The sequence below is a fragment of the Muntiacus reevesi genome, chromosome 2 (genome assembly GCF_963930625.1).
Source record: "Muntiacus reevesi chromosome 2, mMunRee1.1, whole genome shotgun sequence".
Taxonomy (NCBI): domain Eukaryota; kingdom Metazoa; phylum Chordata; class Mammalia; order Artiodactyla; family Cervidae; genus Muntiacus; species Muntiacus reevesi.
In genome coordinates, this window is record NC_089250.1 from 275,432,908 (window position 1) to 275,459,038 (window position 26,131).

The 26,131-nt window shown below is 43.5% G+C and overlaps 2 protein-coding genes across 2 annotated transcripts; both read right to left on the reverse strand.

Moving 5' to 3' along the window:
* Positions 1-203: 203 nt before the first annotated feature.
* On the reverse strand, positions 204-2,301 carry LOC136158910 (zinc finger protein 665-like). The gene is made up of 2 exons (XM_065920758.1): positions 839-2,301; positions 204-804 (listed from the first exon to the last, which is right to left on the reverse strand). Exon 1 carries the CDS (start codon positions 2,251-2,253, stop codon positions 907-909), a length of 1,347 nt encoding a protein of 448 aa, XP_065776830.1. The 5' UTR covers positions 2,254-2,301; the 3' UTR covers positions 204-804; positions 839-906.
* A 2-nt stretch (positions 2,302-2,303) lies between these two features.
* On the reverse strand, positions 2,304-17,572 carry LOC136159599 (zinc finger protein 736-like). The gene is made up of 6 exons (XM_065922000.1): positions 17,266-17,572; positions 8,600-8,732; positions 6,344-6,470; positions 5,743-5,838; positions 2,357-2,807; positions 2,304-2,313 (listed from the first exon to the last, which is right to left on the reverse strand). The coding sequence occupies exons 1-6, from the start codon at positions 17,274-17,276 to the stop codon at positions 2,304-2,306; spliced, it is 828 nt and encodes a 275-aa protein (XP_065778072.1). The 5' UTR covers positions 17,277-17,572.
* Positions 17,573-26,131: the final 8,559 nt, after the last annotated feature.

Below are 26,131 nucleotides of genomic sequence, written 5' to 3' on the forward strand. Positions count from 1 at the left end.
TGATGTAACTACTGAAAATGGAAATCTTACTTTAATCTGTGGAATTATTTCCTGAACATTTACATCACAGTGACTTACAGGGATGTGTGACATGAATGACAAACACCACCATTTAGATGTTCACTGTATATGTTACATTCCTGTGTCCTTAATCTTATAATGGAGAAAAATATAAATGTTTTCGTCCTAGATAGAATGGCTTCTCTCATCTTTGAGGTAGCAACCATCAAAAGCATAACTTTGCATGCACACTAGAAATGAAGTATAGCATGAAGTAATTTGAGAATTCAGTTACATTCATTTTGGTTTTCAAATAATCACAAATCATGTCAATATCAACAAACATACATAGCTACTAACTGTACATGGCTAAACATCACCTCTTCACCTTGTGATCCATACTAACATATCAATTTTCTGTCTATTTTAACTATGAATCACTGTCTACAATATTTCTCCCTAAGAGGAACATCAGAAAACAGGATTTATGAAATACTTTCTAGTATGCATTTTCTGATATTTATTTAGATTTGAATTTTTATAAATATTTTTCTATATTTTCTTTATGTCATTCCATATCTTTCTTATATAAATAAGTCTTTTGTCTCCTGAATTGTATATTCAGGACAAACCTCTTCCATGTCTTACTTCATTACTAGGGTTTCCCTCCAGGACATGCTCTCTGATGTCCAGTGAGGTGAGAGAGCTGATTAAGGCCTCTGAAGTTTCCTTACATTTATGAGATTTCCTTCAGTATGAATTATCTGATGGTAAGTAAGACCAATGTGCTGGGTTAAAGTCTTTGTCACAATCCTTACATTTATAAGGCTTCTCTTCAGTATGAATTCGCTTGTGTTTAGTAAGAGTTTCATAGTGACTGAAAGCTTTTCCACATTCTTTATATTATTAAGTTTTCTCTCCAGTGTGAATTCTCTGATGGCGAGTAAGACTTGTGCGGTACCTAAAGCCTTTGCCACAATCCTTACATTTATAAGGCTTCTCTCCAGAATGAATTCGCTGGTGTTGAGTAAGAGTAGAGTGTTGACTAAAGTCTTTTCCACATTTTTGACATTTATAAGGTTTCTCTCCAGTGTGAATTCTCTGATGGCAAGTAAGACCTGAGTGCCAGCTAAAGCCTTTGCCACAATCCTTACATTTATAAGGCTTCTCTCCAGTATGACCTCTCTGATGGGATGTAAGGCCTGAGTGCCGGCTAAAGCCTTTGCCACAATCCTTACACTTATAAGGCTTCTCTCCAGTATGAACTCTCTGATGGTACATAAGGCCTGAGCGCCGGCTAAAGTCTTTGCCACAAACCTTACATTTATAAGGCTTCTTTCCAGTATGAATTCGCTGGTGTTGAGTAAGAGTTGCGTACTGACTGAAAGCTTTTCCACATTTTTGACATTTATAAGGTTTCTCTCCAGTGTGAATTCTCTGATGGCAAGTAAGACTTCCTCTTTGAATAAAGCCTTTGCCACAATCCTTACATTTGTAAGGCTTCTCGTCACTATGAATTTGCTGGTGTTTAATAAGAGGTGTGTATTGATTGAAAGCTTTAGCACACTTGTGCCATTTATAAGGTTTCTCTCCAGTGTGAATTCTCTGATGGCAAATAAGACCTGAGTGCCGGCTAAAGCCTTTGCCACAATCCTTACATTTATAAGGCTTCTGGACAACATGGATTCGCTGATGTTGACTAAGTTTTGAACTATGATTAAACGCTTTGTCACATTCTGTACATTTGAAAGTATTCCATCCTGTATGAATTTTCCTATGTTTACGTAGATTGAGAGCATTAGTAAAGACTTTCTCACATTTCTTAAACTTGCAGTTTTTCTGTAGATTCTGAATACTCTGCTGTTGAATAAGTTCTGAAGACTGATTAGACACATCATATTCACTACAATTGTAAGTCTTCTCCCCAATATGTATACTCTTATTTAGTGAAAGACCTGATGCTTCATAACAGATATTCCTACCTGTATTACTTTTAGAATCCTTATCTGAAGATTGAGGTGCCTGATGTTTCCTAAGATCAGAGTGTTGCCCAATGTTATATCCACTGTCATTGCATGAAGAGTTTCTTGCTCCATCATAAATACTCTGGTAACTATTGGGGTTGGAGCTCCTACTAAAGGCCTGACTCGTCTTATTACACATGAAAAGTTCCTTTATATTAACCCTATCATGACATGTATCAAACAGTGATAGCTGAATTAAGACTCTTCCATTATTATCAACATTACACATTTTGGATTGGAGAGAACCTGTGTGTTGGTGGAAGAATAATGACCCGTGGCTCACAGATCCCTCAAGTTGATTATATTGTGGGTTTTCTCCATCGTGTGTAAACTTCTCCTTTTCAGACGTGGTTGAATGTATGTGTAATCGAAGTCTATGTTCAGAGTGGTGTGAACGAGCATTTGGAGAAGAGACTGGATGACCTTCCAGATTTTCCACATTTCCTCTCAGAGAGCATGTGTGTTTCAAAAACTGATGTGAGTCATTGCTTACAAAGATACACTGCGCGGCAGACGGTGATGACTGAATCGGGTGCTTTCCCCAATTTGACTCCCAGTGCTCATTTCTTCTGGCAGTCATGTCCACAGTATGTGAAACGGTCTCAATTTCTTTATGTCCATATAAACATCCTCTCAGTCTTTCACATACCCTTGTATGTCCCCAGTCTTTGGATAAATTTTCATCTCCGAGGTGAGCTCTTTCATACAGGTTTGCTTTTTGGATTGAATTTTCAAACCCTGGATTCTTTGACATCAAACCATGGGTGTTGTGAGAAGACACAGCTGAAAGATACCAAATAGAAGCTTTCTTATCTACTATTCTCAGTGAATATCCTTGAAGATTTAGAGAAAATGGGGACCCAAGGATCAAGATGACAGAGGATTAGGCAGATTGGAGTTCATCTCTCTCCACAAATGCATCAGGAATACATCAGAATTGGAAGAATTCTCACAGAGGCCCCTCTGAACACTACCAAAGATCCTACACCACCTAAAAGGAAAGAAAGATTCCTGCTGAGCCAGGTGGACTAAAAAAGAAGAAGGAGAAGGAAGAGGAGAGGAACTGGGATGGGACCTGCAACCTTGGGGGGATCTGAAGAGAGGAGAGGTGTCCACATCCGGGGGAGCCCCTCACTGGGGGAGCCCAGTTTGGACAGAAGGAGAGCCTCATTCTCTGTGGAAGAGAACATGGCAACCCGCGTGTGGCAGCAGGGCAGTGAGAGCTGCAGAGGGGGTGCTGACCCCTGCCCTGCCCACCCAGCCTGAGAGGGTGTCCACCTCAAGGGTGTCCACCCCTGCACACAAGGGCTGGGTGCTGGAACGTGGGCTTTGGAGAGCCAACCCAGGCAGAGGACTGCGGTTGGCCATGAGGACACATCCTGAGGGGACGGGAGGGAGGGAGGAGCTCTGCAAATGGGACGCTTGTGGAGGAAGCCTGCACCACCAAAGGGCAGACGCCACTGTTGAGTGAGGCCCAAAGGGAAGAACCCCACCGCAGCCTCTCTCCCCCGTGCTGGCCCCTCATCCCTGGCAGTAGGGAGGACCGCCACCCGGTGGGCTCTACTGAGGCCCAGCCACGGCCTCCCGCATGCCCCTCCTCCCCCGTCAGCAGACCCCTGTGCCCTGGGGCAGCCTCTGGAGCAGACACCCGTGGGTGGGCCACATGCTCAGAAGGAGCTGAAAGCGCAGCTGAGCCCCAGGGTTAAGGAAGCAAAGCTGAGGTCTCTGCTCGCAGCTGCACTAACCACGCTTTTACACAGGCAACCGGCTTTGTCAGCTCAGCCCCTACAGAGCATCTGAAGGACAAGGGGGACGCCCCCGATCACAGCAGGTGTGGCTTTAGCAACTGTAGACTTTGAGGGCTCGGACACGAGGGGACGGGGCCAGGCTGGAGTCTGAGCTGCCCCAAGAGCACCACAGTACCTGGGACCTAGGCCCTGAGTTCAGGGGATCTATGCTGGTGACCCGGGGAGAACAACATCCGAGAGACCCCAGGGCCGTGTGCCCGCATACCCATGGTTGAGCTGGGGCCAAGATGAGTGCCAGCCAGGGTCACACGAGACACAGCCAATGGGGGAAAGTGACGCACAGAGCACGTCCCAAGGGGAACATTCCCAGAGCAGCAATCCTCAGGGGCTTCTCTCCCGGGGGTGTGTTCCAATCCCACCTGCCTCCACATAGATCAGGATCACAGCGAAGAAACAGATCTGGGGGCTCTGTTCCACCAACCAGGGCGCACACCCACCACAGACATGGCGGTGACAGCCACAGAGTGAAGGGGAAGCTCCGCTCAACATCCAGGGCAGGCTGGGGTCACAGCAATCAAGTGCCCATCAAGGGGATCAGGGCACAAACCTCAGGGCCAAAATGAGCCCCTAAAGGGCAGGCACAAGAAACAAGAGGAACTTGTGCAGCCTTCAGGGCAGAGACCACATAAACAGAACACGTAATAAAACCAGAGGACAAAGAGTATGGAGCAGAGGAAGGGGCAAAATAATAAGCTACAAGAACCACTAAATGAAGTGGAGACACGCAGTCTAATGATTACCTTTTGCCCTAAGACGTCTTAAATGGAGACACCAAACATTTTCAGAAATACTAGGTGCCTTCCAATTCTTTAATCCACTTCTTACCACTTGTGTTCTACTGGAACACATTCTATTAGATGCTTATATCTAAACATCATAAATGATACTGGCATACAAGTATTTAGAAACTGAGGGTCATTGGAAACTGATAACAAATGAGATAATAGAGTCTTAAGCAATTAAATAAGAAGTGAGATTTTAAAAAATATGTTGGGATCACAGAGAACTCTAGTCAGTTACCTGTGGAGACCCAAATGGAAGGAAATCTAACAAAGAGTGGCTATTTATACGTGTACTTTATTCTCTTTGCTGTACCAGAGTACAACATTGTAAAACAATAAGGATTTAAATCCAATAAGGATTTAAAGGACTTAAAAGGACTTTATATGATCTAAAATGTTAATAGTTTGAAACAACAATTAGAAAGATGGTGGAAAATGTTCTAAACTATTTTGCCAATTTATTTAAGAAATCTTTGAGTTAATTGAATATATTAAAGTGTTTTACCATTGAGGAATTGTGGCAAATACACTTCAGATATTTAAAATGATTTCACATAAAGAAATGTGAAACATTGTGTGTGTAACTCAGAGATTTGCATTCTCTCATTTTATGGAAGTTTTGCTTTATACATTGAAATGAGTTTAAAATTTATAAGGTCATATTTGTAGCTTCTAGTGTTTTAGAAAATATAAATCAGAAAATAAATTCTGTCTCCAATAATCCTAGAGTATTGGTAGTTTGTTTACAATTCCACTCACACACTTCTTTCTAGAGGTAGAAACAAACTTTAAAAAGAGCATCTTATATTTACTGGTCAATGGGCAGTTTTTCTAGGACCCTCAAGAAATGAAAGAGCAGCCAAATCAGGCAAGTTGTCACAAGCCAAGAAGAGAATTTGAATTCTCACTGTGTATGAGAAAAGTAATCACGGAGCTGAATTCATGAATGATTGAGAGGCAGAAGGAGCCAGGCAATGTCTGTCTATGACAGCAACAGAAATGAACCCAGACTTCTTGAAAATCATTTCCACTGGAGCACGTCTTCCCAAGCCACAGGACAAAGGCTGACTTCCTCACTGCTCCTGGGTCCTCTCACCTGAGTCATCAGCTCCCTCCATTCACACCTACCTGGGTATGTGGCTGTTGTGTCCGTTCTCCTTACACCCCAGGGATTCTTCATTTGCTCCAGAAAGGTGACCAGGTCCGGCTTAGAGACAACAAGACCTGTTCATCAGAGAAAGTAATAATTGTTTTGCTAGAGATTCATAAGTTTCCAACCCAATATGTATTTGGGTGATAAGAGAACACACGGGTGAATGTTAATACAGCCTCGAGGATGATTCCCCCAAATACTTTATTGAAAGCACCCTTACAATACTAACAAATACATTAAAATCAGATCCTGACATTCTGGTCAAGTACTACAAGGTGAAAGTAAGTAGTGTAAATGTGATTTTAAGAGGAAGGTGTCACTATTTAATACCATGGAACTGATTCAATCACCACCACGCTAGAGTGAAGGAGGCAGATTACATCAAGGAAGAAAAAGGTTAGAATCATACTGAATCACCATGAAGGCTTTCTTTCTAAACTCACAGATACCCTTTTCCTGCTAGAAAGCAGGGAGCTGAAGGTGTTGGTGGAAGCAGGAAATTCTAGGAGACGTTCTAGAAATGCAGGCACCAAACCCAGTGGTGGAAAAGAGATTCTGGAAGGCAGTTGTCCTCACCCAAGGAGGCCAGGTTCCCGTAGGTCTCTAACATCACATCCCTGTACAAGTCCCGCTGACCGAGGTCCAGGCATTCCCACTCCTCTTGGGTGAAGTCTATGGCCACATCCTGGAACATCAGCCGTCCCTGAAATACAAAGTACACATGCATGTACTTTGGGGTCACAAAGAGTCAGACACAACTGAGATCGCAAAGAGTCAGACAGGACTGATGACTGAATGGCTGAACTGACTGACTGACTGGCTGTCATATGGCCAAGCGAAGACTTCCTAACCTGACCCTAAATGAAAGCAGTAATTTCAGAGAACTGATTTTGATTTAGTGTAGTTTCTGGTATCACATAGTAACATTTTCTACCACATTTTTAACCCCAAGAAAAGAGGATATGCTTCACAAGAAACTTTTCCGATGTGGAAGAGAAACTATAATGTAATCAGATCAACACTGGCATATTTATTTTTGAGTGTTGTACTCGTGTGACCCAGGATAAATTGTCTACCAAAAACCAGGAAACATTTTTAAAAAGCAGATTCTGAACCAAGAGTTCTGGAGTGGAGATATTGTGCCACATTTTTACCAAGCTTATTTGAACTACTAATATTGCAAATTCTGCTCCACAAATGACCTTTCTGAACAGCAATGAAGGAGAATAGTAGGGAAGAATTCACACTTAAGTCTGAAATTAAATTCTTTTACAGATTTTACTGATCTTATAGGATAGTAACCTTGCAGCAAGAATCATTTTAACAATTTAGTATATACTGTATATCTTTCTGACAGTTTTTACAGAATCTTGAATGTGCAACAGAAATAATAGCTCCTCTGCCCATAGGACTCTCCAGGAAAGAATACTAGAGTAGGTACCTATTCCCTTCTTCCGAAAATCTTAAAATATATATATATATAGAAAAAAGCGATCAAATCATGTTAACAGGTTTGTGGAGAGACACATAAACTAAAATGGGACTATATACTTATTAATAGTTAATAGGGAAAAGTCCTCATGTCAGTAACATAAAAATTTTTAACTTATTAAAAATGTACATAAATATATGAGGATAATATTATTTTATTTCTTTAAATAAACTAGAATACAGAAATACAGAATGATGTAACATAAAGTAAAGCTCTGATTCTAAATTTTTTAATTTCCTGAAAATCGACATCATTTCCAAAGAGCTATAGTTCAAATTTTAATACAGTTGAACATAGATTAACACTAATAAGATTCTTATAAACATTTCGGAAAATAGAAAAATGTGATGAGACTCTGTGATGTGAGCATGGAGTGTACCTGGAAATGATCAGACCTGGGCTGGAGTGACAAAAATCCCCCAAACCAGCATCTCTACTAAACACAGTCATCTTCCAAAGCAAAGAGAAACTTAAGAGCATATGGGATTCCCCCATTAACTGTGATAGTTTAGGCACATCCCTCACTTTTTTTCCCCAAGACACTTGTTAAAGACAAAAGGAAAACACATGAGCTGCGTTGCATGGGAATCTCACAGAAGTACCTAAACCAGTGACCATCAGAGTCATGGGGTTAGAAGTACATGGAAGAATGCATTACCACTGCATGGGTATTTTGTCAATATTATGGAAACCATGATCTGAATCTATCATTAAAAAATGTTAGTTTTAAGCAAATATCACTTCATAAATACCTCCCGTGACATGTAGCCTAATACCACATTTAATTAGTAAGTCTCTCTTATCAACACAGAGGAAGAGGATAGTCTCAACTACATTTTTTTATTTTTGAAAATATTCTGAAAAAAAATCTGGACCACTAAGTCCATTCTATTTCCAAGGGCATTGCCTTTTGCTCCTGTTTTAAAGACCTGAAGGTGCATCCAGATATAAACTCATCATGGCGTTTCCCCTACTTCCTAGGATCCCAACACAGAACAGAATTCCACTGGGAATCCCTGATACCAGTGCCTCCCCGTGTTGGTCTTTCACAAAGGGAATATATTCAACATTGAAACTGACGGAACAATGTTGAGAATTCATCATGCTCCATAGAAAGCCAGGATACATACACTGGATAACAGGCTCTGGGACATAAGGAAGAAACTGTCTAAAGAGCCAGTCTTCTCTAATACAAGAAAAACTGGAAGAAATAAGCAGTTGGCAACAAACACCCTAGGTAGAGAAATTAGTAGCAGAGAATTGAAGGTTTGCAGATGTTCAGACCAGACATTTCAGGAGGAAAACCAGACACAGCCCCAGACCCGGGACAGGACATTTACCTGAGAAGCTGCCATTTCCTCCTCTTCTTCCTCCAGCTCTGCCTCTCCTCTGGGGATTTTTATCACAAACTCACATCTGGGTGTTAAGTAAATAACTTTAAAGGCATCCACACAACTCTTGAATCTGCAACTGCTGCAATGATGGAGAAGAAATAGTTTTCTTGTTTCCCTTTGCATTTTCAGAGCTCCTATTTTACTTTCTCCTTCCTGGTCTGCAGCGGATAATCCAGACTAACCTGATATGCTAATCACATGCTTTGTTTGGTGCTTACCTTTCCTGCATTCTCTATGCAGACCACCCCTGCCAGTTCTTCTCCTTTCTTTCTGCCTTACAGAGTGCAGGCCACACTACAATTCCGGACCTGACAGACAGAACTACCAGGTCACCTGACTCAGCCTGTGAGGGTTTTTGAAACAATGTAAGAGGGAGACCCAGGTCCAAGAGCCAAGAGCTGCAGCCTCACACTCAGCACTCCTGTGACCTCAGGAAGGGAGCATTTAGGGCGGGATCTTCTAGAAACAAAGAATGTCAGCCTGATTGATTGGAGAGGGGCTCCTTCTAGGATGGGTGTGGCCTTCCAAGACCTGGTATCTGTGCCCACGAACTATTTATTGCCAAATTCACACTGAAATGCAAGAAAGAAGTGGAAACCACTAATCCATTCAGTTCAGTTCAGTTCAGTCACTCAGTCATGTCCGACTCTTTGCCACCCCATAAATCGCAAGACACCAGGCCTCCCAGTCCATCAACAACTCCCGCAGTCCACCAAAATCCATGCCTATTGAGTCGGTGATGTCATCCAACCATCTCATCCTCTGTCGTCCCCTTCTCCTCCTGCCATCAGTCTTTCCCAGCATAAGGGTTTTTTCCAATGAGTCAGCTCTTCACACCAGGTGGCCAGAGTATTGGAGTTTCAGCTTCAACATCAGTCCTTCCAATGAACACCCAGGACTGATATCCTTTACGATAGACTGGCTGGATATTCTTGAAGTCCAAGGGGCTCTCAAGAGTCTTCTCCAACACCACAGTTCAAAAGCATCAATTTGAAGAAGGAATTCATAGGGCCTGGACTCCATCTCAGGCCTGTCTGTGCTGATCGTGCTCGGCCGCCTCTCCAGTGGACTCTGAACTCTCTGCTTAGTGCCTGTGGGAACGACAGTGGAAGGAGAACACACCCTCCGGACAGGGGAACCTTGAAGGTCATATCCAGGTTACTCATCACCTAAGAGAAAACAGACACTAATCACCCCTGCCTCCGGACACTATCTATCAGATGTAAGCACAGGCTTATTGGTTATTAACTGTTTGAACACATAACACATGAATGATGGGGTTATTGTGACTGTATTTACCCTTCAATTGTAAGCATCAAGGGATTGGGGTGGTGGGTTTGGACACATACACGTGGGGTATAAAAGATTTCCACAAATGCTGGTCAGGGCCCTTGGCTAAGAGGAGACTCTGCCATGGGCCCGCCGGGGTAATAAACTGCAATCCACTATCTGTATTGTCCTTCTGAGTGAGTTTGTTTCCCGGAAAGTGTGGCTATAACATTTGGTGCATTGGCCGGGAAACTCCTCACTTTGAGGAGACTGGTCTCATTTGAGGCCACCCCGAGGCTTTGTAGCTTGAATCTCCTAGAAAGGGGAAGGCGCCTCGCCCCTCTGGAAGGATTCTGCTTCTCAATGCCCGGACCTTTCACATTAGCAGGTAGAGGACGGCAGCAGGGGAACTGAGCGCTCACGTGAGGAGGAACCCACCTGCAGGGTGGAAGAGGGGGCCTGATCACCCCCTTGGGAGGGAGTAGAAGGAGCGGGGACCCACAGGAGCCTGGAATAGGCAGGCGGCGATTGCTTGGTAGACAGGTCGGTGAGCGTGCTAGGGTTTAGAAAGCTAATTTGTGAAGTTCATTTAGGAGGTGTGTCCACGCTGTTTCGGGGAAAGTTATTACCAAGTGATCGCCAGGGGATTTTTAGGATAGGAAACTGGTCCTTGTATGCTCATATTCTGCCCTCCCCCAGGAGGTGTCCTGTCTGCTGTGAAATTCTTGACCCCTCGGAGTTGTTAGGCTAGAAGGAGGGGGATACAGAAGTGAGTATGAATTGGCTTTTCCGGAGATGGCCTGGGACATGGGATATTTAACTCATTTGTTTTTTCATCCGCACCTGATCAAGCCCACCAAGGCAGACGGACTTTAAGGGAGAAACAGTCTTGGACCATGTGATGTTGTTTTCGCTGTGCTACCCGGCTGGTGAAGACACGCCGATCCCCCTTCTCCCTCTGGGATCTGGCAGGTAACGCTTTTCTCACCCCAACTAGGAAGGAGGCAGAATGGCAATTTAAGTGTCACTGAGTGGAAATATCAGAAGTACATAGGGTACTGAGAACTTCGTAGACAGAACGAAAAGGAAAAGTAGAAGAAGGTCCAAGAAGGTAAGCAAGATGGGGGGAAGTGAATCTAAGGCAGCTGTATTGGAGTGCATGATTAAAAATTTAAAGAAGGGATTAGGAGACTGTGGGGTGAGGATGAAGCCTAACCACCTCCGCATACTCTGTGGTCAAATGGCCCTCTATGGGAGAAGGATGGCCACCAGAGAACACCATGAACTCAACAATAGTGGAAGCAATCTACACAGTAGTGACAGGAGAGCCAGGACACCTGGGTCAATCTCCATCTATTGGATCAATCTGCATCCTAGGGTTAGCTTGAGACCCTCCTACTTGGGCAAGGTTCTGTATCCAGAAGGGAAAGGGAAAATGATTAATGGCACAAAAATTGACTGATGATAAAAAAGGAAATTCTACAGGATTTGGACGGGGATGACCTGACCCCTTCCCCACGCTGCATAATGACGCGCCTGCTTCTGTTGTAGCCGGATTGCGGAATTGCCCCAAACGCGACAGGAGCCTCGGATCAATGCAAACGCAGTGAGGAGCTTTATTACAAGCTCGAGCAGGGACTCTCTTCACACGATGGTGAAGGAGCCCCGAGTGAAAGCGGCGAGTCTTTTTTATACTGTCTAGCAGGACGGCGGGAAGGGAAGCTTAGGGGGATTGCCTAATTCATACGGTGCGCGGGAAGGAAAACTTAGGGGGATCGGCGAGTTTATACTGTGCAGCCGGGGAAGCGGGAAGTCTTGGTGGGACGGGGGTGGGGTGAGGGTCTTCTCCCGCCTTCTAGATGGCCTAGGGGTGGAGGGTAACTCGTCTCCTTCTGATTGGTTGGTTTGACGAAGTTTTTTTCTCTTCTTCTCGAGAGGGGTTCTCGCTCAGAATTGTAATGCTTTCTAAAATGGAGTTGTTTTAAATTTTTCTTTCACATTTCCCCCTCTTCTAGTTCCTATGGAAGACCCAATCATGGGTCTTCTACAGAGTCAACTATACCATCTGTGGAGACAGTCGAATATTGAGTTCTGCGTAACATTAGGTGAACGGACAGGCAAAGTGTTTTTCTTAATAACTCTCTCTTGAGAGATTTCATACTCAAGATGCTTTTTGGGAATTGGGGCGGAGGTCTCTTTCTTCTGTAATTTCTTCCTGCTGTGCCTGGGCATAGGCCTGCCTAGCAGAGCAGAAGTCTCTCTCTACCTGATCTAAGTTGGGGTGTTTTATATCTGAAACCAGCTTTTACTCTTGTAATAACCGCAACTTAGTTTGAAACTGTTGGCGCCTCTCAGAGATAAAATAGACAGGGGCCAAACAGGAGACCTAATAGGATGATCATCACTGGTCCCAGAAACAGGAGGCACCGCTGGGATGATTGGCTGGTGGTCAAGCAACAGAGCTGTGTTCTAGGAATCTTGTGTTTACTCTGAAGTTACCATCTTTCACCTGGGTGGGCTCCAGTTCTGTAGAACTCAAAGACATTGTTATACATATTTCTTTGAGTAGGAACCAGGACCCGTCTCAAGGCTGTACCACCATTTGATTGTTTCCCCTCTGTTTTTGTATTTTTTTTTTTTCCTTTCTTGATTAGCAATTGTTTGAATCTGCCCTTTGAAACTCAGGGAAGGTCAAGGAGGCTGAATAAAGCCTATATTTTACAGTACAGCAGATCTGCACTCCAGAGTTGCCACCCCACAGAGTCCTGCTCAGTTTTAATTTAGGGAACGGGGCAACTGTGACTGTGATAGTTGTCAAGATGGGGCATAGGACTGCCTCAGCTTGGAGAAGAGACACTGAATTGGGAGTATTTCTGAGTTTTAAGTCTTACACCTGAGCCTTGTATGATTAAAATCTCAATCCCTTGGTCTGCCATTTTCTTGTAACATACCCAGTTAGTAGTAGCTGGAGAAGGGATAACTGGAGTTTTAATAGACAAAATAATTTTTTTTTTTTTTTTTTTTGAAGAATAGGCCTGAAACCCAGTCTGGAACTGGCACTTCAGGGAGACTTTTAGCCAGGTGGCCAGTTGCTTAGTTTTATAAAAAGTAAGGTAGATGTTACTAGCTTCTAGCAGACACTGTTTTGAGAATGGTGGCATTTAAGCCTGACATGACTCAGAAAACTCAAGTGTTTAACAATACAATGTCTAATCTGAAATTACACTCATAGTAACACCTGGTTATTTCCCAGGATGTCTGAACCATCGTTGAGTACTCTATTTTGACTTTTAATTGTAAAAATTTTTTAATAGCCAAAGCAGATGGCACCATTAATGATGTCAGTGTTTCTCTAGGTATGAGAAGATGCAAGAATTGGGACTCATAAAATCTCTTGAAAAGATCTAACTATCTGAAGGCCTGTTCTGCCAGTTTTTTCCAGAGCACCGAGTGTTTCATTCTTGATCTTCACCCTGAACTCCTTTCAGGGCCGTTGAAAGTCAGCAGTTGCAGTGGCCATGATATAATCGCTGTAGATGTAGATGGCAAGTGTCAATCTTCAGCTGGCGGAGCCCCTTTTTGCTCATAAACTTGACCACGACTTTGAGGGGGGCATTTCAGGACCATTTTATCCCATGGTGCTGAGAATGTCTATTCTCAGGTTTGGCAAAGATTTTGTTGACCGGCCACTCAATGTGCTGTTACTGGACTAGCCCGTAAAACAGTATCTAAAATTCTCTGGACCACCTGTCTTACTAGCCTCTTGGTCCAGGAAAACATTCCCTCTTCTTGTTTTTTCTCATATCTAGAGTTACACTGCCATCATTATTGATCTCATAGGGAACTATATATTATGTTATCAGAGGCCTCAATCACACATTTGGCACTGTAAGAAATGGCAATTTTGTAAAACAGGTGAAATACAAAGAACATAGCCAGCAGTACTAGTAAAGTCACGAGTAAGATGTAAGAGCTTCTATTAGATGCAGCCCAGTATATCTCAGGTCATCTGACTTAGTCTACTCTGTACGAACATTTATCTTTCAGAGAAATTATACATTAGCACCACCATCTATAAGGCGCACCCAGCCCAGTTTTCTCGTGTTACTAGACTGATTATTTTTAGTATGATTTAATTGTTTTTAACACAGAGGAGACTTTAAACCTAAATTACCATAGCCTGGTGTTATCTATATAAATTTATCTTATAATTGTGAGAGATTTTTTTTTCTTTTGCTTAAACATTTTTTTTTTTTTTTTTTTTTTTTGCTCTGATTGAGCTTGAGAAATAGAAAAAGGCTCAAATTTATGGCCAGAGTCAGAGTAGGCATTACTAATTGGCCTGGTGAGGGGATCTCATCTAGTAATATCACGGTGACCTGAATATGACTATAATTTTTTCAAGTAAATTTTTTCAGGGCCAACAAGTTAGAGTCTTGTAGTAGAGAAATTTACCAAAGTAACCCAGACCTAGATACAGGTGATTGGCCACAAACCCAACAATTGGATTGATTTTTAAAACTGGCATAGAATCAGGCCTATGATAGAAAAGCATTTTATTTATATACAAAGGTCTAAGAAGTCAAGAGAACACTATAAACGATCACACGAATCAGGTCCAGCATCTTGGACAAGCTGTCTACCTCTGATGTCATTGTCTTTCCATCCTGGTGTACTGTAGTATTTCCTGTTTGAGCATCATTTTAAGGTGAGATCAGGTCAGCTGTCTTTTCTATAGGCCAATCCAGTGCAGGGGCCTCTGGAGGTGGGGATTAATCTAAGAGTTAATTTCTCTTTAGTTTTATTGTGCATGAACTAATTAAGAGTACCTGATAAAAAGTCCTTTTAGCCAGGTTGGAGACAGTCTCTTAAATTGTCTTTTTTCAGTCCTGGTTGCAGGTCATGAGGCATGTGATCTTCATCCAAAGATAGATTACTGAGATAAGCTTCAGAAAAAAACTTTTACATTAATATCACATAACAGAATTGATCATAGACTTTTTATTTTGCTGAAGCACTTGTAGGATCTCAGACTGAACTTTTAATATAAAACAGGGCTGGGAAACTCACACCAAAGGCTTATCACAGATTTTGCCTAACAAATCTAGGTGAACTCTTTTTTTTATTTTTTAATTTAACCAACCAAATAAATAGTTTGATATCTATCTTTGGGATGTTTCAGGGGTCCTCTGAAATACCCCAAAGCTAGCTAGATGTCAAGGGAAATTAAAAGAATTTGATTCAGAAAGTTTTATCAAAAAGATTAATTAAAAGCTTTACCTAATTGGCTCTAACCAGTTTTTTATGACCATGTCATTTTTAACAAAATCCATTTATTTAACTAATTGCAATCTAATTTTAGAAAATCCTGATCATGCATAACTCTTTTTAGTATTTTTTAACACTTTTTTTTTTTTTTTTTTTTTTTTTTTTACTGAAAGCATACTTCTTGCTTTCTTTTAGCAACCAAGAGCTAACTTTTATATTAGCATTTTATAGATTGGTGAGCATAAATACCAGTGATAATTTTTAAAACCCTTGTTTTCTTAAAACATTTTAGGATGGCATCAAAAGTTACTCATTTATAGTCTCAAATCTCTTTAGTTTTTCTGTAAAAGGAAATCAGTGTTTAGTAGTAAATGTTTCAAAATCTTATTTCATTTGAAAATGACGTAATTATTTAATAGACTTCCAATACTTAGTTTAGCACAACCCTCAGAAATTCAAGTTACGCCAATCTGGGGAGACTATTGTAGACAGATATTCTCAAAGAATAATTATTTTTAATAGAGTTTACATACAAACTCATATCTCATTTACATTTTTTACAAGTTTTTTTTTTTTTTTTTTTTTTACTCAAGGTAATTTCTTTGTCGACAAACTTGTAACAGGTATAATATTTAACTTATATTAAACCTAGGTACAATGAAAATATTTCACTTGATGTTAACTACTCTAAGACATGTCTGTATTAGATAGGGCAACAAACAAACATTAATATCAGGTATTTAATACTGAATATTTCTCAGTTCACCTGAACCTGGAATTTATTGTTTAATTTAGAATTATTAGATTTGTAAGCGCTTACCCCCCCTTTTTTTAAGCCAGTTAAATAGAGCTCATTTACAAATTAACCTAAAAATATTTTTCAGAAACAAAGACATACCAAAACATATTTAGACAGACACAGTGCAAGATCTATCTTCATTTTCTAAGTTTGGTCATAAATTACATATTACAATATAAAATTTAAACAAATAACATTTTTAAAGGCTTTTTTTCTTTTTTTCCCCTCTGTCTCAGATGGTCTAAATAAGTGTTTTTGAGAGCCCTGGTCTCAAGGCACAGGGAAAGAAAATCAAGTTTTAACAAAATGACGGCAGGTCTAAATGGTGGCTAGACAAAGCAAAATAGCCGTCACAAATCACAAGACAGAACAGAGTTAAAACACACATATAAACCTGGCAGTCTTCATCAGACACTCCCTTAAATGCAAGAATACAGCCCCTCAGAAAACCTTCTATAGAGACACAAAACTTCAGATGTCTTCAAAGATTTTAACAGGAGGAAAGAAAGCCAGGTTGAAAGAAGGAGAAGGAGGCGGGAAAGAGGGGCAAAAGGGGTGGACTTACAGACGTCTCCTGCCACCTGCAGACACCCAGGCATTACGGGACTTTCCCTGGGCGTTCAGAGAAGGGAGGACGGGAACTCGGCCCTACCAGAAACCAGATCAGAAAATTCGAGTTCCCTGCCAAGAGGAGGTGATCAGTCTCCAACCCTCAGCTCAAGCTGAGGCCCTTCGACCAGATTCCTGCGTCCAGGACCGGGGGACTAGAAAAACGGGAAGGATAGGATGGCTAAGGAGAGGAGAGAGGGAAGAGGGGAGAGGTTAATAAAGTCTCTTGTTCTTTACCGGTCGGGGCACTCTGGCCAGTTGTCTGCGTCAGGAGGACACCAGGGACAAAAGGGTCCCATCTGCGGCCGCTGGGTCTGGTCCATTGGCAGACAAGCTGAGTACTCTGGACCCTGAATCCAGTTATTAAGGTAAGCGGAGAGCATCTAGATTGGGCCTCTCCCCTCGTCAGTCAGTCACACAATGAACAAACAAGACGACACACGAGACAAATAACAGAGCGCGCAATCCCGAGAAAGAAAGTACAGAGTAGTCCCCACACAGGTATATATATATACACAGGGGACTGCAGAGTGGGAGCTGGAAGACGTCTCCTCCGGCCTCTTGCTGGAGACCATTATCGGAGCGTCCGCCTAGGTTTAATTTCCAGCTGCAGACAGATACAGATTGGGCCCCCTTTGATACAGATGCAGCTGCTGTTATTGCTTACCGGCCGTTCATCCTCCGAAGCGCGGGTCCTGAAGGACTCGGGGGATCCCAGACGAGCCCCCATATGTTGTACCCGGATTGCGGAATTCCCCCAAACGCGACAGGAGCCGCGGATCGATGCAAAAGCAGTGAGGAGCTTTATTACAAGGTCGAGCAGGGACTCTCTTCACACAATGGTGAAGGAGCCCCGAGTGAAAGCGGCGAGTCTTTTTTATACTGTCTAGCAGGACGGCGGGAAGGGAAGCTTAGGGGGATTGCCTAATTCATACGGTGCGCGGGAAGGAAAACTTACGGGGATCGGCGAGTTTATACTGTGCAGCCGGGGAAGCGGGAAGTCTTGGTGGGACGGGGGTGGGGTGAGGAGCTTCTCCCGCCTTCTAGATGGCCTAGGGGTGGAGGGTAACTCGTCTCCTTCTGATTGGTTGGTTTGACGAAGCTTTTTTCTCTTCTTCTTGGGAGGGATTCTCGCTCAGAATTGTAATGCTGTCTAAAATGGAACTGTTTTAAATTTTTCTTTCACAACTCACCAGGACCGGAGGCCGCCTTAATGCCCGATCCAGGGCCAGGTGAAGTTCCTGCAGCAGCCGCTGCTCTTCCCCCAGCTCTCCCGGAGGTCCTAGAGCCGCCGTTTTGGCAGGCTCCGATCCCGGTGACAGAAGCCTCTGGCCAACACTTCCAGGATCCCGCTCCAACCGAACCGCCCAAGCTATACACGCCTCTCCCGGTGAGTACTGACAAGAGGGGGAGGGAGAGGGTGGAATTAAGCAGAGACTGCGCTCTGCCAGAGAGCCGGAGGGAACGAAAGAGAACAGCCAAGAGATTTACAGTGCTACCTGCTGCTCTGGGAAAGTCTATCTCGGGCCCTCCGGAAAACCTCATCTGCCCCAGGGACAGGACAGTCCTTCAGCCGGTCCCAAGGGAGGCCCCGGTCCCCGTTACAGCCAAACCGGTGTGCCCGGTGCCGAGGTTTTGGCCACTGGAAGAATGAATGCGCTAAGGCAAGGAAGGAAGAGGAAGTTCCCGCAGTTGTGGGGCTTACTGACTTGGAAATTAACTAGGGCTGCCAGGGCTCAGAGATATCAGGCCCCTCAGAGCCCATGGTAACCGTAAAAGTGGGGGACCAAAACATTGACTTCATGGTTGATACAGGAACAGAACTGTCGGTAGTAACAAAACCTGTGGTACCTCTGTCCAAAAAGACTACCGCTGTAACTGGGGTATCGGGAGAAGAGCTGATTAAATCGTTTTGCCAGCCCAGAAAATGTCACATGGTGGGCGGGGGAGAGGGGGGGGCACCAAGTGATTCATGAATTCCTCTACATTCCTGAGTGCCCAGTACCCCTGTTGGGAAGAGACTTGCTCTCCAAACTAGGAGCACAAGTGAATTTCTCCCCTGAGGAGAGGCCTAACTTCTGGATGGACTCTATGACTTATTTGCCCTCTCTCTCAATACCACCCCAAGATGAGTAGAGGTTGCATGAGCCTGCGAAGGAAGAACCGGGTAGGCTGGAAGAGCATGAGAGAGAGTTAACTCAATTATTCCCTGAGGTCTGGGTGGAAGACAACCCCCCCCCCACCCCCCAGGCTGGCTAAACATCACGCCCCAGTGATAATAGAACTCAAACCAGGCACCATCCTGGTTAGAAAGTGCCAGTACCCGCTATGGATAGAGGCCTGAACTGGCATACTGCCCCACATCAATAGATTGAAACAAGCAGGCATTCTAGTAGAGTGTCAGTCGGCTTGGAATACGCCAATCCTGCCAGTCAAAAAGGAAGGAGGACAGGACCATAGTCCTGGACAAGATCTCAGGCTAGTCAACCAGGCTACTGTGACTCTACACCTCACTGTTCCAAACCCCTATACCTTACTTTAGCCTCCTCCCACCGAGGACTAAAGTTTACACTTGCCTAGATCTCAAGGATGCCTTCTTCTGCATACGCCTAAACCAGCTTCACAGTCCATCTTTGCCTTTGAATGGGCAAAGATCCAGTCAGGATCACCAAAAAACAGTTCATCTGGACTCCCCCACAAGGGTTTAAAAACTTTCCAGCCATCTTTGGGGAAGCCTTGGCTTCTGACTTGGACTCATTCCATCTGAAAGAGTATGGATGTCTGCTCCTTCAGTACAGGGATGAGCTGCTGCTGGCTGCCTGAGACCAAGGAAAAATGCTGGAAAGGGACAAATGCACTGCTCCAGCTGTTGATGGAAGCAGGTTACCGGGTGTCAAAGAAGAAGGCACAGATCTACAAAGAGGAGGTAAGGTATCTGGGGTTTGTTTGAAAGAAGGGCTCAAGGTTCCAGACCCTAATTGGGTCCTATATACTGTTGGCACTAGCCTGATAAAACAAGGACAACAGCTGTCAGGTTAGCCAGAGCGGAAGGGGCCATCAAGACTGAAAAGAGATGGTGGGAATGGCCAAATGGCAAATTATTGGTACTGGAGGAGCTGGCACACACTCTGGTAAGCCAGACACACCAAGTGACCCACCTAGGCCATGCTGCCTGCTCACAGGTTAATGCTGCCTCTCAGGGATTCAGACAAAATCCTCCGGTATTCGGCTGAAAGGCACACTGCCCCTTGACCACCTGGGAGTGGACTTCACTGAAATGAAACCTCACCGACACTACCATTATCTGCTGGTCATGGTATGTACGTTCCCGAGATGGGTAAAAGCTTTTCCTACCTGGACTGAAAGAACATCAGAAGTAGCCCGGTGCCTGCTTAGGGAAATAGTTCCCAGATTTGGATTTCCTACCAGCATTGGATCAGGCAATGGCCTGGCTTTTGTAACTGATTTAGTACAACAAATAAGCAAAACTTTAAACATCAAGTGGAAACTGCACACTGCATATAGGCCCAGAGTTCTGAGATGGTGGAATGAGCCAACCGGACACTTAGAGACTCTCCAAGTGGATCAGAGAGACTGACTGCTCCTGGGTGGACTTGCTTCCGACGGCTCTGCTCAGACTCAGGATGACCCCACAGTCCCAAGGCTATACTCCATACGAAATTGTGTATGGGAGGCCTCCTCCCATAATAAAACAGGTGTCAACAAATTTGCTTCAGGAAGGGGGGGATAGGATTTCACAGCAGATGGAACTGGGTAAGGTAATAAATCGGGTAACTAAGTTTGTACAAGAAAGGGTGCCGTTCCTCCTTGGGGGATAGAGTCATGAGTTCACACTTGGTGACCAAGTATGGGTCAAAGATTGGAAACATGACTTACTAGTCCCTTGGTGAAAGGGCCCTTATGTTATTCTAACTACCCCTACTGCAGTTAAAGTTGCAGGTATTGTCCCTTGATCCATCATATGAGGGTGAAGACAGCATATAATGCAGACCCAGAAAACGCTGAGTGGACTGCACAGAGGGACCCCACTGACCCTCGAGAGACTAAGACCATCCTTAAGAAGAAGGAAAAGAAGATCCTGGACGAGCCCCTTCAGGATGAAGCCGCACAATCAACTCCTGCTACTTGGCCTCATCAACGTGATTTTGAATTTAACTTGTCTCAACTCAGGACAACGTTTTCACCTCATGGGCACATTCCTACACGGACATCCACAACACCTACAACTTCTGTGTATGTAGGACTATGCCTCTGTCTGTGAAGGATGGACTTCCTTGGTGAATGTCACCCCTCCACCAAGGAGATTTTAAACCACTCTGTTCTTTTCTGGGATGACAAAGAGACTTTCCTCTCTCTTGTCAATCATAACCTCTCCTTGCTCTCTTGGTGTAAGAACTACAGTCAATAGACTCGGGTCATGGGGTTACATTTGATATAAATGCCAGTCTAACAAAAGCCTAACCTACAACAGGCCCCAGTAAATCTACCTTATTTACATGCTAGGTGGACAAGATCTGTGTTTCAATGGTATGAGTATATTGCTGCCTTTTTCGTACCCTCTGTAGGGACAAGAAATATATTATGATTAAAGTAGAAGCCTTGACTAATTTCACAAACAGTCCCTCCTAGATAGAACAGAAGCCATCCAAGCCTTAAATGAAGAGCAAATCTAAATGAGAAAAGCAGTAATTCGTAATAAAATGGCTTTGGACATACTCACAGCTGCTCAAGGAGACACCTGTGCTATAATTAAGGTTGAATGTTGTGTATACATTCCTGACTTCTCTGACAATGTATCGAATACTTTAGATGACATGAAAAACCAGGTAAAACCAATGTCAAATGAGAACATTCCTTTCTGGACTTCGGTCCTATCTTGGGTGAAGAGCGATTGGTAGAAAACTGTATTTACCACTGTTATAGTTGCCTTGATAGTTCTGCTTTGTGGACCCTGAATTTTACAATGTATTATGAACTTTGTAACCCGAAGGTTGATGTCATTCTCCCTAATTGGCAGTTGGAGAGTCAGGGTGCAATATATCCCTATGAATGATGCTCATAATATGAGTTAAGAGCACCAAGAGGGGGGAATGAAGAAGGAATTCACAGGGTCTGGACTCCATCTCAGGCCTGTCTGTGCTGATCGTGCTCGGCCGCCTCTCCAGTGGACTCTGAACTCTCTGCTTAGTGCCTGTGGGAACGACAATGGAAGGATAAGACCCCCTCCGGACAGGGGGACCTTGAAGATCACATCCAGGTTACTGATCACCTAAGAGAAAACAGACACTAATCACCCCTGCCTCCAGACAGTATGTATCAGAATGTAAGCACAGGCTTATTGGTTATTAACTGGTTGGAATGTAACCATGGGCTTATTGATTTATTAACTGTTTGAACACATAACACGTGAATGATGGGGTTATTGTGATTGTATTTACCCTTCCTTTGTAAGCATCAAGTGATTGGGGTGGTGGGTTTGGAGACATACACATGGGGTATAAAATATTTTCACAAATGCTGGTCAGGGCCCTTGGCTAAGAGGAGACTCTGCCTTGGGCCCGCCGGTGTAATAAACTGCAATCCACTATCTGTATTGTCCTTCTGAGTGAGTTTGCTTCCCGGAAAGCATGGCTAAAACAAATTCTTCGGTGCTCAGCTTTCTTTATAGTCCAACTCTCACATTCATACATGACCACTGGAAAAACCATAGCCTTGAACAGATGGACCTTTGTTGGCAAAGTAATGTCTCTGCTTTTTAATATGCTGTCTAGGTTGGTCATAACTTTCCTTCAAAGGAGTAAGTATCTTTTAATTTCATGGCTGCAATCACCATCTGCAGTGATTTTGGAGCCCAGAAAAATAAAGTCAGCCACTGTTTCCACCGTTTCCCCCTCTGTGTGGCATGATGTGATGGGACTGAATGCAATGATCTGAGTTTTCTGATTGTTGAGCTTTAAGTCAACTTTTTTACTCTCCTCTTTCATTCTCTTTTCTTTTCTTTTTTCTTTCTTTCTTTTTTTTTTTTTTTGTTTTCTTTCTATTTTTTTTTTCTTTTTTTTTTTCCTCTTCTTTCATTTTCATCAAGACCATTCAGGTATTACCTAAATCAAATTCCTTATGACTATACAGTGGAAGTGAGAAATAGATTTAAGGGACTAGACCTGATAGACAGATTGCCTGATGAACTATGGACAGAGGTTTGTGACATTGTACATGAGACAGGAATCAAGACCATCCCCAAGAAAAAGAAATGCAGAAAAGCACAATGGCTGTCTGAGGAGGCCTTACAAATAGCTGTGAAAAGAAAACAAGCAAAAGCAAAGGAGAAAAGGAAAGATAGACCCATTTGAATGCAGAGTTCCAAAGAATAGCAAGGAGAGATAAGAAAGGCTTCCTCAGCAATCAATGCAAAGAAATAAAGGAAAACAATAGAATGGAAAAGACTAGAGATCTCTTGAAGAAAATTAGAGATACCAAGGGAACATTTCAAGCAAAGATGGTCTCAACAAAGGACAGAAATGGTATGAACCTAACAGAAGCAGAAGATATTAAGAAGAGGTGGCAAGAATACACAGAAGAACTGTACAGAAAAGATCTTCATGACCCAGATAATCACGGTGGTGTGATCACTCACCTAGAGCCAAACATGCTGCAATGTGAAGTGGCCCTTGGCAAGCATCATTACAAACAAAGCTAGTGTGGGTGATGAAATTCCACTTGAGCTATCTCAAATCCTAAAAGATGATGCTATGAAAGTGCTGTGCTCACTCCAACTAATAAAAATAATTGAAAAAAAAAAAAGAAAGAAAGAAAGTGCTGCGCTCAATATGGCCCCAAATTTGGAAAACTCAGCAGAGACCACAGGACTGGAAAAGGTGTTTTCATTCCAATTCCAAAGAGAGGCAATGCCAAAGAATGATCAAGCTACTGCACAATTGCACTCATCTCACACGCTAGTAAAGTGATGCTTAAAATTCTCCAGGCTAGGCTTCAGCAATACGTGAACCATGAACTTCCGAATGTTCAAGATGGCTTTAGAAAAGGCAAAGGAATCAGCAATCAAATTGCCAACACCTGCTGAATCATCGAAAAAGTAAGAGAGTTCCAGAAAAACATCTATTTCTGCTTTCTTGACTGTACCAAAGATTTTGACTCTGTGGATCACAATAAACTGTGGAAAATTCTGAAAGAGATGGGAATATCAGACAACCTGACCTGCCTCTAGAGAAACCTGTATGTAGGTCAGGAAGCGACAGTTAAAACTGAAGATGGAAGAACAGACTGGTTCCAAATAGGAAAAGGAGTACGTCAAGGCTGTCTATTGTCGCCGGGTTTATTCAAATTATATGCAGAGTACATCATGAGAAATGCTGGGTGGGAGGAAGCACAAGCTGGAATCAAGATCCCAAGAGCAATATCAATAACCTCAGGTATGCAGATGACACCACCCTTATGGCAGAAAGTGAAGAAGAACTAAAGAGCCTCTTGGTGATAGTGAAAGAGGAGAGTGAAAAAGTTGGCTTAAAGCTCAGCATTCAGAAAACCAAGATCATGGCCTCCGGTCCCATCACTTCATGGCAAATAGATGGGGAAACATTGGAAACAGTGGCTGACTTGATTTATCTGGGCTCCCAAATCACTGCAGATAGTGATTGCACCCATGAAACCAAAAGACGCTTACTCCTTTGAAGGAAAGTTATGACCAACCTAGATAGCATATTAAAAAGCAGAATTACTTTGTCAACAAAGTCTGTCTCGTCAAGGCTATGTTTTGTCCAGTGGTCATGTATGGATGTGAGAGTTGGCCTATAAAGAAAGCTGAGCACAGAAGAATTGCTGCTTTTGAAATGTGGTGTTGGAGAAGACTCTTGAGAGTCCCTTGACCTGCAAGGAGATCCAAGCATTCCATCCTAATGGAGATCAGTCCTGGGTGTTCATTGGTAGGACTGATGCTGAAGCTGAAACTCAAATACTTTGGCCACCTGAAACGAAGAGCTGACTCATTGGAAAATACCCTGAGGCTGGGAAAGATTGAAAGTGGGAAGAGAAGGGGACAGCAGAGGATGAGATGGTTGGATGGCATCACCGACTCAATGGACATGCATTTGGGTGGGCTCCGGGAGTTGTTGATGGACTGGGAGGCCTGTCGTGTTGTGGCTTATGGGGTTGCAAAGAGTCAGACACGACTGAGAGACTGAACCGACCTGAACTGAACTGATGGCGAGTGACTGCTTGGTGGGAATCACCTGGGGGCCTTGAGTTGCTGGAAGGATTTGTTTTCAGAATTCTTCCCAACGATACCCTGCCTTCTGCATGCTAAATTGTTCAGTAGTGTCCAGATCTTTGGGAATCCATGGAGTGTGGCCCTCCCTTGCTTCTCTGCCCATGGGGAGTCTCCAGGAAAGAATACTGGAGTGGGTTGCCATGCCCTTCTCCAGGGGATACTCCCAACCCAGGGATAAACCTGCATCTCTGACATCTCCCCATTGGCAGCTGGGTTCTTTACCACTAGCGCCACCTGGAGAGCCCCATGATACCTTGAGTACTTAGTATTTTCACTCCCCTCTGCAGCCTGGGGGACACAGATTTTCATAAAATGATTGTAACCACCTGCCTGCAGGTGAGGGACCTCCAGCTTCAGAGACCAGGAACCTGAAGGTATATCCATCACAGCTTTCTTTGAAGATAAACTAGGGGCAGCAGTGAACACTGGATTAAAAATGTGTGTGCCTAGACGCTTAGTCATGTCTGAGTCTTTGTGACCCCTTGTACTGGAGTCCACCAGGCCTCTCTGTCCATGCGAATTCCCAGGCAAGAATACTGAAGTGGGGTGCCATTTCCTCCTCCAGGGGGTCTTCCCAACCCAGGGATCAAGCCCAGGTCTTTGGGCCTCCTGCACTGACCAGCGGGTTCTTTAGTAGTATTGCCACCTGGGAAGCCCAAAAGTGTGCATGGGAATGGAGAAATGTCTGTGAAAATGATGCCCTAAATGCATATCTGATGACCGACAAAGGAAATAATGACCTGTGTTAAGTAATAAGTGACATAAGTCTCGGCTGGGGGAAAAAAAATGCGAGCTCAAAGTTAAGAATAAGGTTTTATTTGGTAGGAATGTTAGGTCTTCACCCCAGGAGGCAGTATGTTAAGTGATTTTGAGACAGCTGACTCTGAGGAGGCAGAGCAGGAGAGAGACTGTATACAAGTTTGCAGCAAGGGGCAGGTAATCTGATTATTAAAGGTTACAATAATTAAAAAAAGATCCCTCACATGAAGAGCTTTAGTGATCTTCTATGTATGGTAAGATGCAAGTGTCCGGGCTTATTGAAATAATTTCTTTCATATGAATCTAGCTATCCGGAAGTAATCCTGCTTCCTCGATTGTTCACATCCTAATTCCTTGTATACTATAAGAGATGGTAGATGAGGCAGCTGAACTCCTCTCACATCGCCCCTCGCCCCCCATCTCACCCCCACCAGCAGTTAGGGAGTAGGAAATAGCCCATGGCTTCTCA